This window comes from Callithrix jacchus, chromosome 2 (genome assembly GCF_049354715.1).
Source record: "Callithrix jacchus isolate 240 chromosome 2, calJac240_pri, whole genome shotgun sequence".
NCBI classification, from domain to species: domain Eukaryota; kingdom Metazoa; phylum Chordata; class Mammalia; order Primates; family Cebidae; genus Callithrix; species Callithrix jacchus.
The window spans coordinates 37,273,080-37,286,598 of NC_133503.1; the positions used below are offsets into that span (position 1 = coordinate 37,273,080).

The 13,519-nt window shown below is 39.3% G+C and overlaps 1 protein-coding gene across 9 annotated transcripts in view; it reads left to right on the forward strand.

The window, feature by feature from the left end:
* Nucleotides 1-13,519, forward strand: part of CTNNA1 (catenin alpha 1) — a 251,454-nt gene that overhangs the window by 195,904 nt on the left and 42,031 nt on the right. For all 9 annotated transcript variants that reach the window (XM_054252519.2, XM_054252518.2, XM_008985629.6 and 6 more), the window contains 2 exons: nucleotides 3,042-3,122; nucleotides 4,344-4,496. In XM_054252519.2, the coding sequence (XP_054108494.1) occupies nucleotides 3,042-3,122; nucleotides 4,344-4,496 (234 nt within the window). The remainder of the gene's footprint in view (nucleotides 1-3,041; nucleotides 3,123-4,343; nucleotides 4,497-13,519) is intronic.

The following is a 13,519-nucleotide window of genomic DNA, read 5'->3' on the forward strand; positions in this document are numbered from 1 at the left end:
GCTGACAAGGGTTGGAGTAAAGCTTCCTCACTACTTCCAATAATAGTTATACGCTATAGGGTTGCTTTTCCTAAGGTTACATTTGAGTAACTTAATTTTTATCCAGCCAACGCTAGAAATAAAAAATCATAAATTTAATTTTCAAAGAAGTAGAATCTTGTTTTAAGATGAGCAAGCTTTATACTTTCCTAAAGCTCAGTGTTAAGGTTTTGAGTATGTGTATGTGTACTCATCTCAATTACATTTTAAATGATTGGTACCCCAAACTTGCTATTTGGACTGTATTTTTCTAAATACATGATGCTGTGATTTAAAAATGTTCTTCCTAATATAACTTAAAGGGCTTAGTAAATAACTGCTCCTAAACTGCCCCCTTTCTGATTAATGAGGCATAAACCTCTATTTCCTGCAATAACAAGAAAGACAAATTGATTTTTTGGGTAGTTTGACAAAGACAGAATTAACAGATTCATGATGTGGGTTGCATTGCAACTTAAAGTGAATTTTGCTACGTGACTGTAATTGTCTGAAAAGTCAAGTTCAAGGATTTGGTTTTACATAACTTTAACAGTAAATATTTTACTCAAATTGAGAAAATTCCTGGGCATTTCAGGTTGTAGGGGGATTGGGCTTTCATGAAGTCTGCATGCTCAACCTTTGGGTTTCAGATTCTAAATATTTTCTAGAACAAGTGATCTATTAGAAACACCAGAAAAACCTGGCTGGCTAGGAACAATGGTAAACTTTACAGGGTTTCTTTAGATAAATCTTCTTGAAGAGAATACTTGAGTGTCAAGGAATATGCCCAGACTTTTCCTGTTTAAAGCATTAATTATGAAGTCAGTTTGACTGTGATTCAGTTTCAGCTACCTTTATTTAGATCTTTATGTCAGTAAATAATTGCACGTCTCAAGCTGACTAATGTCAACAAGAAAGAGTCAAACTCTATAGAATCCTTGAAGAAATATTCTGGGTCCTAGGCCCAAGGCACAGTCTCAAGAACATATTCCCAAAGTGGTTGGGTTATACCTTGATTTTTATGCATTTTAGAAGGACGGAAATTATAGATAGACATCAGTCAATACATGTAAGGTATACATTCGTTTGGTCCTGAAGGCCTGGATAGTTTGAAAGGGTTGGAGGGGGGCTTCTGGTTCAGAGGTGGATTCAAAGATTTCCTGAGGTAGTAGATTGAAAGGATTAAGCTCTCCCTGAAGAGCTGAAGTCGGTACCTTTTACCAGATCCTAAAAGGTGCCAGACTCTTAGTTAAATTTCTCCTAGATCAGGAAAAAAAACTAGAAAGGGAAGGAGATTCTCTACAGAATGTAGATTTTCCCCAAAAATGACCATTTTGCAGGACCATTTCAAAATATTAATATTTCATAGAAATATATTTTGGGATAAAATGGTTGGATTTCTTTCAGGGCCTGCTGTCATGTGATTCTATACTTGAGTCCAGTTGGAATTTGGTATTTTATTGCTACAAATAATCTGCTTTGTCAGTTTTAGATCTCTGTTTTAATGTTAGTGCTGGTCAGTTGTGCCTGAATTCCAAAGGGAGGAGAGTATAATGAGGCACGTCTAACCTCCTCCTTCCCATGACAGCCTACACTAGTTTTTCAAATTTACTTTGGAATGCCCTGGCTGAGACAGGGGTCCTCTCAGTTGGTTGACATTCATGGCCCCGAATAAATCAGTTTATTCCTGCAGGTAAAAGTCTTCCTATTTTGATTTAGTTTTTGTTGAGACCTCTTCCCCCACCATCAATATTAATGGAATACTTAATTTTATTGGCAGTACAAGAGTGCTGGGAGGGAAAGGATAAGGAATGAGGCTGTAACCAGATTTGATAGTGATCATATCAATTTTATTTATATTTCAACTCTTACTATTCCCTGTTGTCTCCTTTCTTCCCTTGCTAAATAACCTATATTCCTCAATATTTCTTCTCTTTTCTGACAGTCCATAGAGAATAGAGTAGAGAGATAGATGGCATTTCCCCCAATTGACAGGTAAAGTGAATAACAAATGTATATTCAAGGCACTTAGTAAACAGTTCTCTCCATCCCTAACCATTCATCTGTTCTACTGGCTTACGTACTAAGAGCATACTCATACCAAAATGTCTTGAGGGAACCCAAAGGGAGGGCATAGGACTAAATTCCTTTGTCTATTTGTATCCCTCCTGTGATTTACTGACATGTTTTTCAGAAAGAACCAAATACGTTTTGTGAAAACAAGTTTTAAATAAACTTTATAGTTTAACCTATATGTTGGAGGTATTTCCAGGGACACAACAATCTCCACCTGGGTTTTAAAAAGCTTTTGTCCCTTTTTGTTCAACTACTATCTGTTTTATTCCACTTGATTTCTGCTTAGAATGTTACCCTGGCAAATCTTGGAAAAAATACTGTTTAACATACCGCTTCAGGAGTGGCTAGTAGGTTCTTTTCTGTGCAATATAACTTTAAAGCTTAGCCTACGATTTTTTTTTTTTAATGACCAAAGTAACACTACAAAGCATTATGATTTGAGCTGCTTACTATACACTATTAGCTCTGACCTATCAGGTATATCTTAGTTTTTAAATTTGTTGTTTGACATTGTTTCAATGCCAGGTCCCATTTTTCACATCTTGACATTCTTCAAATCTTAGAGTTCATCAAAATCAGGTGTACCCTGTTCTTGCTGCAGTTCAAGGAGAGCTGCTTCATTAATAAAATTGGTGTAATTTAAAGTTAAAATATAAATTTAATTTTTAAAAGCCAAACTTAAAGCAGAGCTTTTTGTTTCTTGTCTTCTCTTAGTTTTGGCAGAACTCCCTCAAGTCCAATCATCTGATAATGTGAAGCCTAAGAATTGTAGGGTTAGGTTTTATTAACAAAGCCACATATCCTCCCTCTGCTCCTCAGTATTTTCCAACTTTGGGTTTAAGAAGTTGTACTGTTTTTTCAGTGTTGATTTCAGCACAGATGTTTATAGGCTGTCATTAGGTGTCTTTGTAAATGAATAAAATCGCATCTCTTTTCCTTTTATCTAGGCTGGACGTAAAGAAAGAAGTGATGCACTCAATTCTGCAATAGATAAAATGACCAAGAAGACCAGGGACTTGCGTAGACAGGTAATCTGGATGAAAGTGCTGATTGTTTTTCTGAGTTCTCAATTTTGTAGTTTTGATTAGGATCAGATAATCTTAATCAAAATAGTAAGCACTGAACTTATATACATTTTTTTATTGAGAGAAAGGATGGATTTTTCACAAGAAAATGCCTATCTTTGTTTTCTTGCTAATATGCTTCTTAATGGCTAATCACATTTCACAAAGACATGGAATAGTATAGTCTCATTGTATTGGACTGAATAAGTTAGCTCTAGTGTGAAAGAGATGTACAGGTAGGAAAATAAATTTAAAATGACTTGGAGACCTGTGAAAATAATCCTGAAGGATCTTGTTATATTGGCTATGTACAATACAGACAGAAATTTCAGTTATTTATTTGACTTGCCTTATTCTCATTACACACTTGTGGTTCCCTTAGATCCTTGGTGAAGTGTTTCTAGTTCCAAATATGGTAGGTATAGAGATATTTGAGGTGAAGAATTTTCTGAGTTACTAAATAGAAAGTTAAGAGAAATTGAGCCTTTTAATAATAAATAACTCCATTAACATTTTGGAGTCAAATTGAGTTTTAGTCTTTAAAGAACTTAGGGTTGAATTTATAAAACAATGTAGTAAGACTTAAGAAGTTGTAATATGGACAGTTTTTAAGAGTTAGTGGATAGATAGATGTTTTTTTATGTCTGATATAAAGCAAAATTAAAGATAGTATATATCTTTATTCAGTTTCCTTTTAGTGAAGCAGTATCAGAAATGGTTATAAAGAGAACGTTAAGTTTTAAGGTTCATAGTGTGTAAATCCTTTTAGATAAACCAGATAGCTCTTTTTTCTCTCTTCTCTTTTTATTTAGCCAATTAGGCTAATTATATATATTCCAAGGCTATGTGCCAATTCAACCCAGAGCTGCTTTCAGTTCAGCTTTTGTATTATTTAAGATGTAAGCCTTAGTTTTGTAATTCCCAAGAAAAAAGGATATTGTCTCAAAAACTGAGATTCTGTTGCTGAAATGCTGTAACTGTAGCAATGTAAACCATTGTCTCCATGATCATGTTTCCTGTGGTGCAGATTACATAACTGCATGGCTTATATGAGGGGTCCTCATGGAAGTGCAGCCAGTCTACCATAAGCTTCATTAGATTTAAGTGTACAAGAGAATAAAAAGCAATCTATTTAATACCTTTTTGGTGGAAATAAAATAAAATTTTTTACAATTTAATTATCAGCTCCGCAAAGCTGTCATGGACCATGTTTCAGATTCTTTTCTGGAAACCAATGTTCCACTTTTGGTATTGATTGAAGCTGCAAAGAATGGAAATGAGAAAGAAGTTAAGGAGTATGCCCAAGTTTTTCGTGAACATGCCAACAAGTTAATTGAGGTAAGTGAATTAGCAGTTTCATTGACTGTATGTAGGTAACTTGGTAAAGTGTGGTGAGTTTTAATCATGTTATTTAATTAGCCCTATTTAATTAGACTAGACTCAGAGCAGTCTTGTTGTAAAAGTGGAGAAACTGAGCCCTGACATGGGGCTAATCAGTTATATTTGCTTGGTAGAAATCTGTATGTAAGTGGTTGGTTTGTAGGGTGGCAAGAAGAGAGAGTGAATTGTGATGTAATTCCCAGGTAAGTTAGGCTTACTCCTCCTTTTCCTAACTGAAATTCTGTTGTTTAATTTATCCATTACTGCTGTATTTTGGAAATGGGATACAAAATAAGCATATATTCACGTTATTTGATTTTGTAATCTTAATGCAGAACATCTCATACTTGGTAAAGATATTCCATAGACCATTTGGTAACCTGGTTATTGTGTAAAACCAGAAAATGGGACTTTATGTAAAATGTGTGTCTGATACTTTTGGAATATTATAGTGATATTAGGCTATGTTTTGTTTCATTTTTGTTGGTTTGTTTGTTTTGAGACGCAGTCTGGCTCTGTTGCCCAGGCTGGAGTGCAGTGGCATGATCTCGGCTCACTGTAATCTCCGCCTCCCGGGTTCAAGTGATTCTCCTGCCTCAACTTCCTGAATAGCTGGTGCCCACCATCACGCTCATCTCTTTTTTAAGTAGAGACAGGGTTTCACCATGTTAGCCAGGCTGGTCTCAAACTCCTGACCTCAAATAATCTGCCTGCCTTGGCCTCCAAAAGCTTTAGGATTATAGATGTGAGCCACTGTGCCTGGCTAGGCCATGTTAATGCCATGAAAATATTCCAAGGAAAGCATCAGTAACCACATCGTGCATTACTAATTTTACATCGTTTTCTTTGAACATTAATTTAAGTGTTATTCTGTCCTGAATTCATTATGTACAGAATACATAGGTTAGTCTGCTATTCAAGTTAATGATTCTAGCATTTGGAACTAAAATTAGAAGACTTTCATTTTGTGTCTCCATTGAGCATAATCTTGTTCACAATAGTCACATGACAGCATGAGGTATAACCTCCAGATACACAAAGATTTCACTCAGGAAGCCAGTCTCCTGTAAGTAGCATATGTATTAGAAAGTTTGTCCACCTAGTAGGAAGCGAGGATGCTGCCAGCCCAAGGCCTTGGGTACCAGCACAGCGAAGGGCTCAGTGTGGCAGCTGAAGAGAGGGCAGTCCTTGTCTGTGCCGGAACACCCTTTATTAGGGCCAGCTGCATCATCCTCAGTCTCTCCAGCCTAAAAGAGCTGACACTTGCTTGGCACCTACAGTGTATCAGCAAGTACAGTGTACTTCCCACAGCATTTCTCAGGTAAGGAAACAGGCTTAGAGAGGTTAAGTTGCCTAAGTTCATCTGGCTTACATCCCTCCAATAATGAGCACCGTGCACTCAAGCTCACTGGCTTGATGAACAGCCTAACACCCACTGAAGCATTGAGTGGGCCGGGAGGTATTGGAGACCTTGCTCTAGGAGCTTTTTCCAAGCCTATATATTTTATTTCATTTAATTCTGAACACCACTAACAAAAGGCCCCCTAGAATTGAGAGTTTGGTGTTTTCCATCACAACTCAGTTTTGACCCCTTTCTAACCTTTCTTCTCTCCACACCCCCACACATATTAACTATGCATTAAATAACACATGGCTTTTCATTGCTTGAGGCATAACCGTAGGCCTTGTAGTCCTATTCTGCAAACAGTTAAATTACATTTACGGTAATAGAGACACTAGGATTATAATTGTATATGTCCATGAAAAGGAAATGAATTTTTAAAGTGTTGTAGAAGCCCCAAATTCCTGACTTATGGCAGAACTTATTCTTCAATGACAAGGCTTCTCCTCCCCTACCACATTTGTATTACACTGAAACACTTTGAACTAGTCAGAGACTTGTTTTAAGCAAAGGTGAAATATTTCATTGTGAGTGTTTTGTTAATTTCTTGACTGCTTTATTTCTTCTTCTTCTTCTCTCCTAACTGGATTAAATGTCTCTAGGCCAACTTTGGTTTTAAGGGCCATTTGCCATTTTCCCTGGGGTGTAAGGGAAGTAAGAGTGCTATATGAAAGCTGGGCAGGGCTGATGGCGATAAACCTCTGGCAAGAAAGGAGGGGTTCAGACACTGCAGCCACTGAGAAGTCTGCCAGATGTGTTTGGGTTGAGTGCTTCTCCTAAAATACTGTAGTACAGTTCTGATGCTAACCACCAGAAGTTAGTGCAGACCCCAGAGGTTAAGGGCATGGTCTCCAATAAGATTACCCTCACTTCACATGCCAGCTGCAAGTTCCAGGGTCCCCAGGCCACCTGTACTTCTGACCAGCTGTGTACAAATCTAAGGGGTTCCTATGACCCACCTCAGGTTCAGTAATTCAGTAGAACAACTCATCAAATATTTTATTAGAAAGGCTATTAATCAGGACCAGCCAAATGAAGAGACACATAGGATGGAGTCTGGGAAGATCTCAAATTCAGAGCTTCTATGCCCCTTCCCAGTGAAATTAAGGCACATCATCTTGTCACATTGATGTTTTTACCGACAGAAGTGCTGCTGAGTTTCAGTGTTCATAGTTTTTATTGGGGTTTTATTACGTAGGCATGATGATCGAATAATGATATGGTTGAACTCGATCTCCAGTCCCTTTCCCTCAAAGCCCCAGTCCTCTAATCACATAGTTAACCCCCTATCCCGACGAATCTCCTTGGCATAAACTATCAGGGGCTTGCCATGCATGAACAACAGACATTCTTCCATTACTACTGAAATTCCAAAGATTCAGAGGTTTCCTGATAGGAATCCAGGACAAAGAACAGACCAGACAAATTATATAATGCATAATACCTCTCATCTTAAAGGTATGTGGAACGCATGATTTTTACATAGCTTCACTACACTGGGAAGCTTAGCATGCTACAGAGTCTTAAACCACGTGGAAGAGGCAAAGCAGGGCAGGTTTGTTTCTGCAGCTTTACGTAGATCCTTTTTATGGTCATTACTCAGTGATTTACCACTTGTCTCATTGGGTGCTATTTGCTTTGAGCATTCCTTTTCCCCGGAGATTCTTTTTCTGAGTCAGGTTTTTTCTTCTCCCAGGGGATCTGATCACATCTCTTCACACCAGAGTGAGTGGTCCTTTCTCATAGAATCATAGATCTTTACTCTGCTGTGTAAATCCCTTTCTCTTGTAATCTTTATTGTCATTTAGTCTTTCTTGGATCTTTCAGCAGTGGGAAACTCTCCCTCCAGAGACAGCATATTTAATGGATAGATTCTCTGGCTGTTGGAAGAGGGGAGCCACGGTTTCCTTTTTTTGGAATCTCTCCTGTCCATGTTCTTGCTGCTAACACACATGTGAATTAGAGGTACTTTAAACATAAGATAAATGGCCGGGTGCAGTGGGAGGCTAAGGCAGGAGAATCGCTTGATCCCAGGAGGCAGAGGTTGCAGTGAGCCAAGATTGCACCACTCCACTCTAGCCTGGGCAACAGAATGAGACTTCGTCTCAAAAAAAAAAAAAAAAAAAAAAAAAAGAAAGAAAAATCAGGACGGGTGCGGTGGCTCACGCCTGTAATCCCAGCACTTTGGGCTTTGGGAGGCCAAGGCAGGTGGATCACCTGGCGTTAGGAGTTCAAGACCTGCCTGGCCAACATGGTGAAACCCCATCTCTACTGAGAATACAATTAGCTAGACAAGGCGGCAGGCACCTATATCACAACTACCCGGGAGGCTGAGGCAGGAGAATCCCATGAACCTGTGAGGCAGAAATTGCAGTGACCTGAGATAGCACCATTTTATTCCAGTCTGGGCAACAGAGAGGGACTCCATCTCAAAAAAAAATTCAGAATTCTTCTGTGGCTCTCGTACTTTTGTTGGATACTGCTAATCTAGATGCTTCCCTTTTCAGGGGCTCATTTTGTCCCAGTTCTCTTGTGAATGCCCTCTACTCAAGTGTCAGCCCTCACGGAATACCTGCTCCAGGGTCTAAGGATGAGGGTAGAGTAGCAGAGACTGCCCAATGTATCCCAGGATGCCTTCAGCCTTTTGGGCAGCAGCCTCACTCTCTGATGCCCATTGAGTTCACAGTTAGTCAAAGTCCCTAGGCTTTCCCTACATAGGTGCTGCTGCTTAGTGTCGTCATGTTCCTTCCTATCAGTATGGATGCAGGTGGGTGTTTGGCTCTAAGTATGGTTTTGAAGCTTACCTAGTATAAACTTCTTATATTCCATCTCATGTTCTGTCCATCAGGATTGCTGCTGCATTGTTTTTTATATGTTGTTGGCTGTCCCCTTCCATTTGTGTCCTTTATCTTTAAATATATATATATCCTTTCTCCCTTTATCCAACCTGATGTTTTATTTTAATTTTATTTATCATTATTATTTTTGAGACAGAGTCTTGTTCTGTTGCCTCAGCCTCATGAGTACCTGGGATTATAGGTGCCCGCCACCATGCCCGGCTAATTTTTGTAGTTTCTGGTAGAGACGGGGTTTTGCCATGTTGGCTTGGCTGGTCTCGAACTCCTGTCCTCAGGTGATCCACCTGCCTCAGCCTCCCGTAGTGCTGGGATTATAGGTGTGAGCCACCATGCCTGGCCTCTGATGTTTTAAAAATGTTGCCTAAGACTAGACATAAGATAAAGCCTTTACCTTTTTTTCCCATTTTTTTGAGACAAGTTCTCACTCTGTCACCCAGGCCAGTGTGCAGTGGCACAGTCACAGCTCACTGAAGCCTTGACCTCCCAGGCTCAGACGATCCTCCCACCTCTGCCTCCTGAGTGGCTGGGACCATAGGTGCACCACCATGCCTCGCTAATTTTTTTGGTTTTTTTTTTTTTTTTTTTTTTTTTTTTTAAATAGAGATGGGGTTTTGCCATGTTCGGGTGTTCTCAAACTAAAGTGATCCTCTCACCTTCACCTCCCAGTGCTGGGATTACAAGTGTGAGCTACTGTGTCTGGTCTACTTTATTTCTTTGGCCACCTCCCTAGTCCACACTACCATTTCTCACTGGGCTTCTGTAGCAGCCTTCTAATTTATTAATATTATTATTTGCTTACACTAACCCTGTCCCTCCTCTGACCCACCCATCCTGTGGCTTCTAGGTAAACTTGGGACAATATTCAAAAATCCAGATCCTCAACATGGCCCATGCCTGCCTACAACTGCCCTTCGTCCTGGGTCTCCCTTGATGAATGGCTTCTGCCATAGTTGACTAGTTCTTCATCTTGGACCATACCTCAACATGTCACCACCTCTGCGCTCTACCCAAATGTCACTTCTGCAGAGAGACTTTCCTGGAACCCTCATCCCCTCCATTACATCCTCCAGCAGTCATTTTTTTCATCCTGTCACAGTTGTATGTCTTTTGTAGTGCTTCTTACTCTATGAAAACTATTGGATTTCTTTATTTTCTTATTTGTCTGGCCCCCACCTCATACTCCAAAAGAATGTGAGTTATCTGAGGACATGGGTCAAGAATAGTACCTAGAACATAGTAGGTGTTCAGCAACTGCTAAATGAGGGAAGCTGTTGGTTTTTTTTTTTTTTTTTTTTTTTTTTTTTTGGTGGGGGAGCGGGGAGAAAGAGTTTCACTCTTGTTGCCCAAGCTGGAGTACAGTGGCATGATCTCGGCTCGCTGCAACCTCCGCCCCCCAGATTCAAGCAATTCTCCTGCCTCAGACTCCCAAATTACTGGGATTACAGGCATGCGCCACCATGCTGAGCTGATTTTTTGTATTTTTGGTAGAGACAGGATTTCTCCATGTTGGTCAGGCTGGTCTCGAATTCCTCACCTCAGTTGATCCGCCCACCTCTGCCTCCCAAATTGCTGGGATTACAGGCGTGAGCCACCACGCCCAGCTGCTATTGGTTCTTAAAGTTAATAGAGTTGCCCAGGTGCTCAACATTCAAATGGGCTACCACCTACCCCACTCCCCGAGATCCTGATTCAGTGGGCTGAAGACTATACTTTAGAAATGCAGAGCTCTGGCCGGGCAGGATGGCTCACTCCTGTAATTCCAACCCACCCAAGGTGGGTGGAACATGAGGTCAAGAGATTGAGACAATCCTGGCCAACATGGTGTAACCCTGTCTCTACTTAAAATTTGTTGGGTATAGGTGGCACGCACCTGTAGTCCCTACTCAAAAGGGTGAGGCAGGAGAATCACTTGAACCTGAGAGGTGGAGGTTGCAGTTAGCCAAGATTGCACTACTGCACTCCAGCCTGGTGACAGAACGAGACTCCGTTTCAAAAAAAGAAAAAAGAAATGCAGAGCTCTGCATTATGATTAATCGTCCATGTTAGTGAACTTTGTCTTTTTCTGAAGTATCTGTAGTATTTGCACAAAAGAGCATCGTAATGCATCATACATACACAGTGCATACGAGAGGAATGAACTGTGAAAACTTGTGGGATATGGAGATGATGGGGAAAATTTGGAGTATTTTTTGAAAAGGTTAACTGTCATTGATTTGAGCAGTTTTTCGGGGGATGGGACTAGCTAGAATGAAGCTTTCAAAAACCTATGGCAAACTTTCTGCAGTTGAGGGAGAAGAAAATTGTAATAAGATTATTATAACAAGTATTTATAGATTTATTAGTATGTCCTGATCACTGTTCTGAACACTAGGAATATAGTAGTGAATACAACAAAAATCCCTACTTACATGAAGATTATCTTCTACTAAATATGTATTTTATATAGTGTATAAGTTTTTTACAGTGTAGTAGAAATTGTACTGAGGTGATAGGTGAAAGTTGTCCATTTTATCAGCGTTTGAAATGGAAGCTGAACAAAAGCTGTTATTTCAGTAGCCTTTTAATAAATAACCAAAATAAACTTGGGACAGAGGTGTTGACCCTTGCTAACTTGGTTTTTGGAAATCTTATATATTGCTTTAATAGAAATACTTTTCTGCCAGACCAAATAAAATAGTATAAAAGGTTATGCTTTAATTTGTAGTATCACATAAAGTTGCTTTAAATGTATGAATAGTTCTTGAGTAGTATTAGGGATAACAACCACTTAGAAGTGGAGTTTTATGGTGCCTTGTGTATATATCACATTATGGAAATAGATTTGTTTCAAGAATAAAAACCACATATTGATTATTGAGATTTTATCAACAGAAGTAAATTTCTCTAGTTCCTTTGTGTATACACAGTGTCAGGGAGTCTGTGTAGTGCTGGCTGCCTATTGGATCTTTATTATTTTTTGAGATGTAGGGCTTGCTTTTTTTGCTCAGGCTGGTCTCAAACTCCTGGCGTCAAGATATCCTCCCTCTTCAGGCTCCCAAGTAGCTAGCACTACAGGTGCACATCACTGTGCCCAGTTCTGGGTCCTTATTTTAATAAGAATCTTTTGTGATTTTACTTAAAAGCAAATAGTAGAATATTTGCTCTGACACCTCTCTTAACTTAATTATTTTGTGAGGGTCTGGCTAGGACTGGTGACTGCCTCATACTGCACTGGTCAGTGGAATCTGGTAACTCCCTGCATGGTATTGAAGCCACTTCTCTTGTATAAAGGGTACACAGATGTTGTGTATTCTCAAGGCCAGTAAGTAGGGGGAGCAGAAGCTGAGGGCTGGTATTGGTGGGCTGGGTGGGCTGGTATTGGTGGGCTGGGTTCCCTTTACCATTTTCTTCTGTTCTGGAGTGTAGCATAGCACTGAGGGCATTTTGTTCATCTGTTTATAAAAAAACATGGCCTTGCTTCAAGGAAAGGATAACACCTTTTATACTCACCTCTTTCTCCCCTATCACGTTAATGATTTCTTTATGTTGTTCTTCAGTTTAAAGTGTACTGAAGTGAAGAATTTATTCGCTGTCAGAAATATTAACCTTTTTGTCAGTAATGCAGTACCCATGTGTCCTTTTTAATTGCTTCATTCCTTGCCCACCTCCTTTGGCTCTGAGCAGCTTAAACAGCTAAAGAGTATTGTTTTTCCTTTTATTTTGCTCTCTTCTGAGAACATTTTCAATTTTGTGAATTGAGAGGGTGGCATGGGGAAAATGCCATTAATGAAATCCTGTGTATAAAAATTATATATTATTCATGTGATATACACAACTGATTGTGTTTCATCCTTTCCTGTCTGCTACTGGTAACTTCAGTCCAAAATCCTTTCCCTTCAGCTCCAGACCTTGTATTTAAAATGTGGCTCTTATTATAATGAATTTGCTACAATAAGATTATATTCCATGCACTACCTTATGAATTAAGAACCAAAAAGTGAATGTAACTGGCATGCTTTGGAGCTGTTACCTATACCTCTACCCGCTCCACCACCCACTTCCTAACACACACAGTATTTCCCGTTAGCTGGGACTTCATAAGGTATGCCCTTACTGGTTTATAATGTATATTTTAACTGCACGCACATTGAATTATCTGCATTCTAAGTTTTATTCTGTAGTATTCTGATAATGTGTGGTAACGTGGCCTTGAAAGGAGCATTTGAATTAAACACTGACCTTATATGACTACCTATGACATCTTAGGTATTTTCTCAATGCTTCTGTATGATGCTGTAGGCTGATATTCTGGCAGAAAGTAAATTTTAAATGAAGCTTCAGTTTTCTTAGATTATGGAATGTTTTCATAAGAGAAGTAGATGTCCTTGGGGAGAATGCTGATGTTGGATTCCAGAAGAATTCTAAGCATACTGAGCTTGATTTTCTCACATTTTCAAGGGGCTGTAAGTTTAGACTCTTACTTTTGTTTGAGACAAAATTGTTTTACATGTACTATTTTTAACATTTCAACCAAAAATAAGCTTTTTGGGCTGAATTTAACCACCTGGTCAAATTCTGGGATGATCAAGCAAAGGCAGTTGGGTGAACCTTGTTCTCAAGGGGATATCAGGATTCTTCTTTTCTCTTGAAGCATTGATAGACATGACCAAAGAAGCACTCTGCCCAACCTTTGCTCTGTTCCAGAAAAGAGACACAGCTTTTGATACAGTTTGGGTATTTGT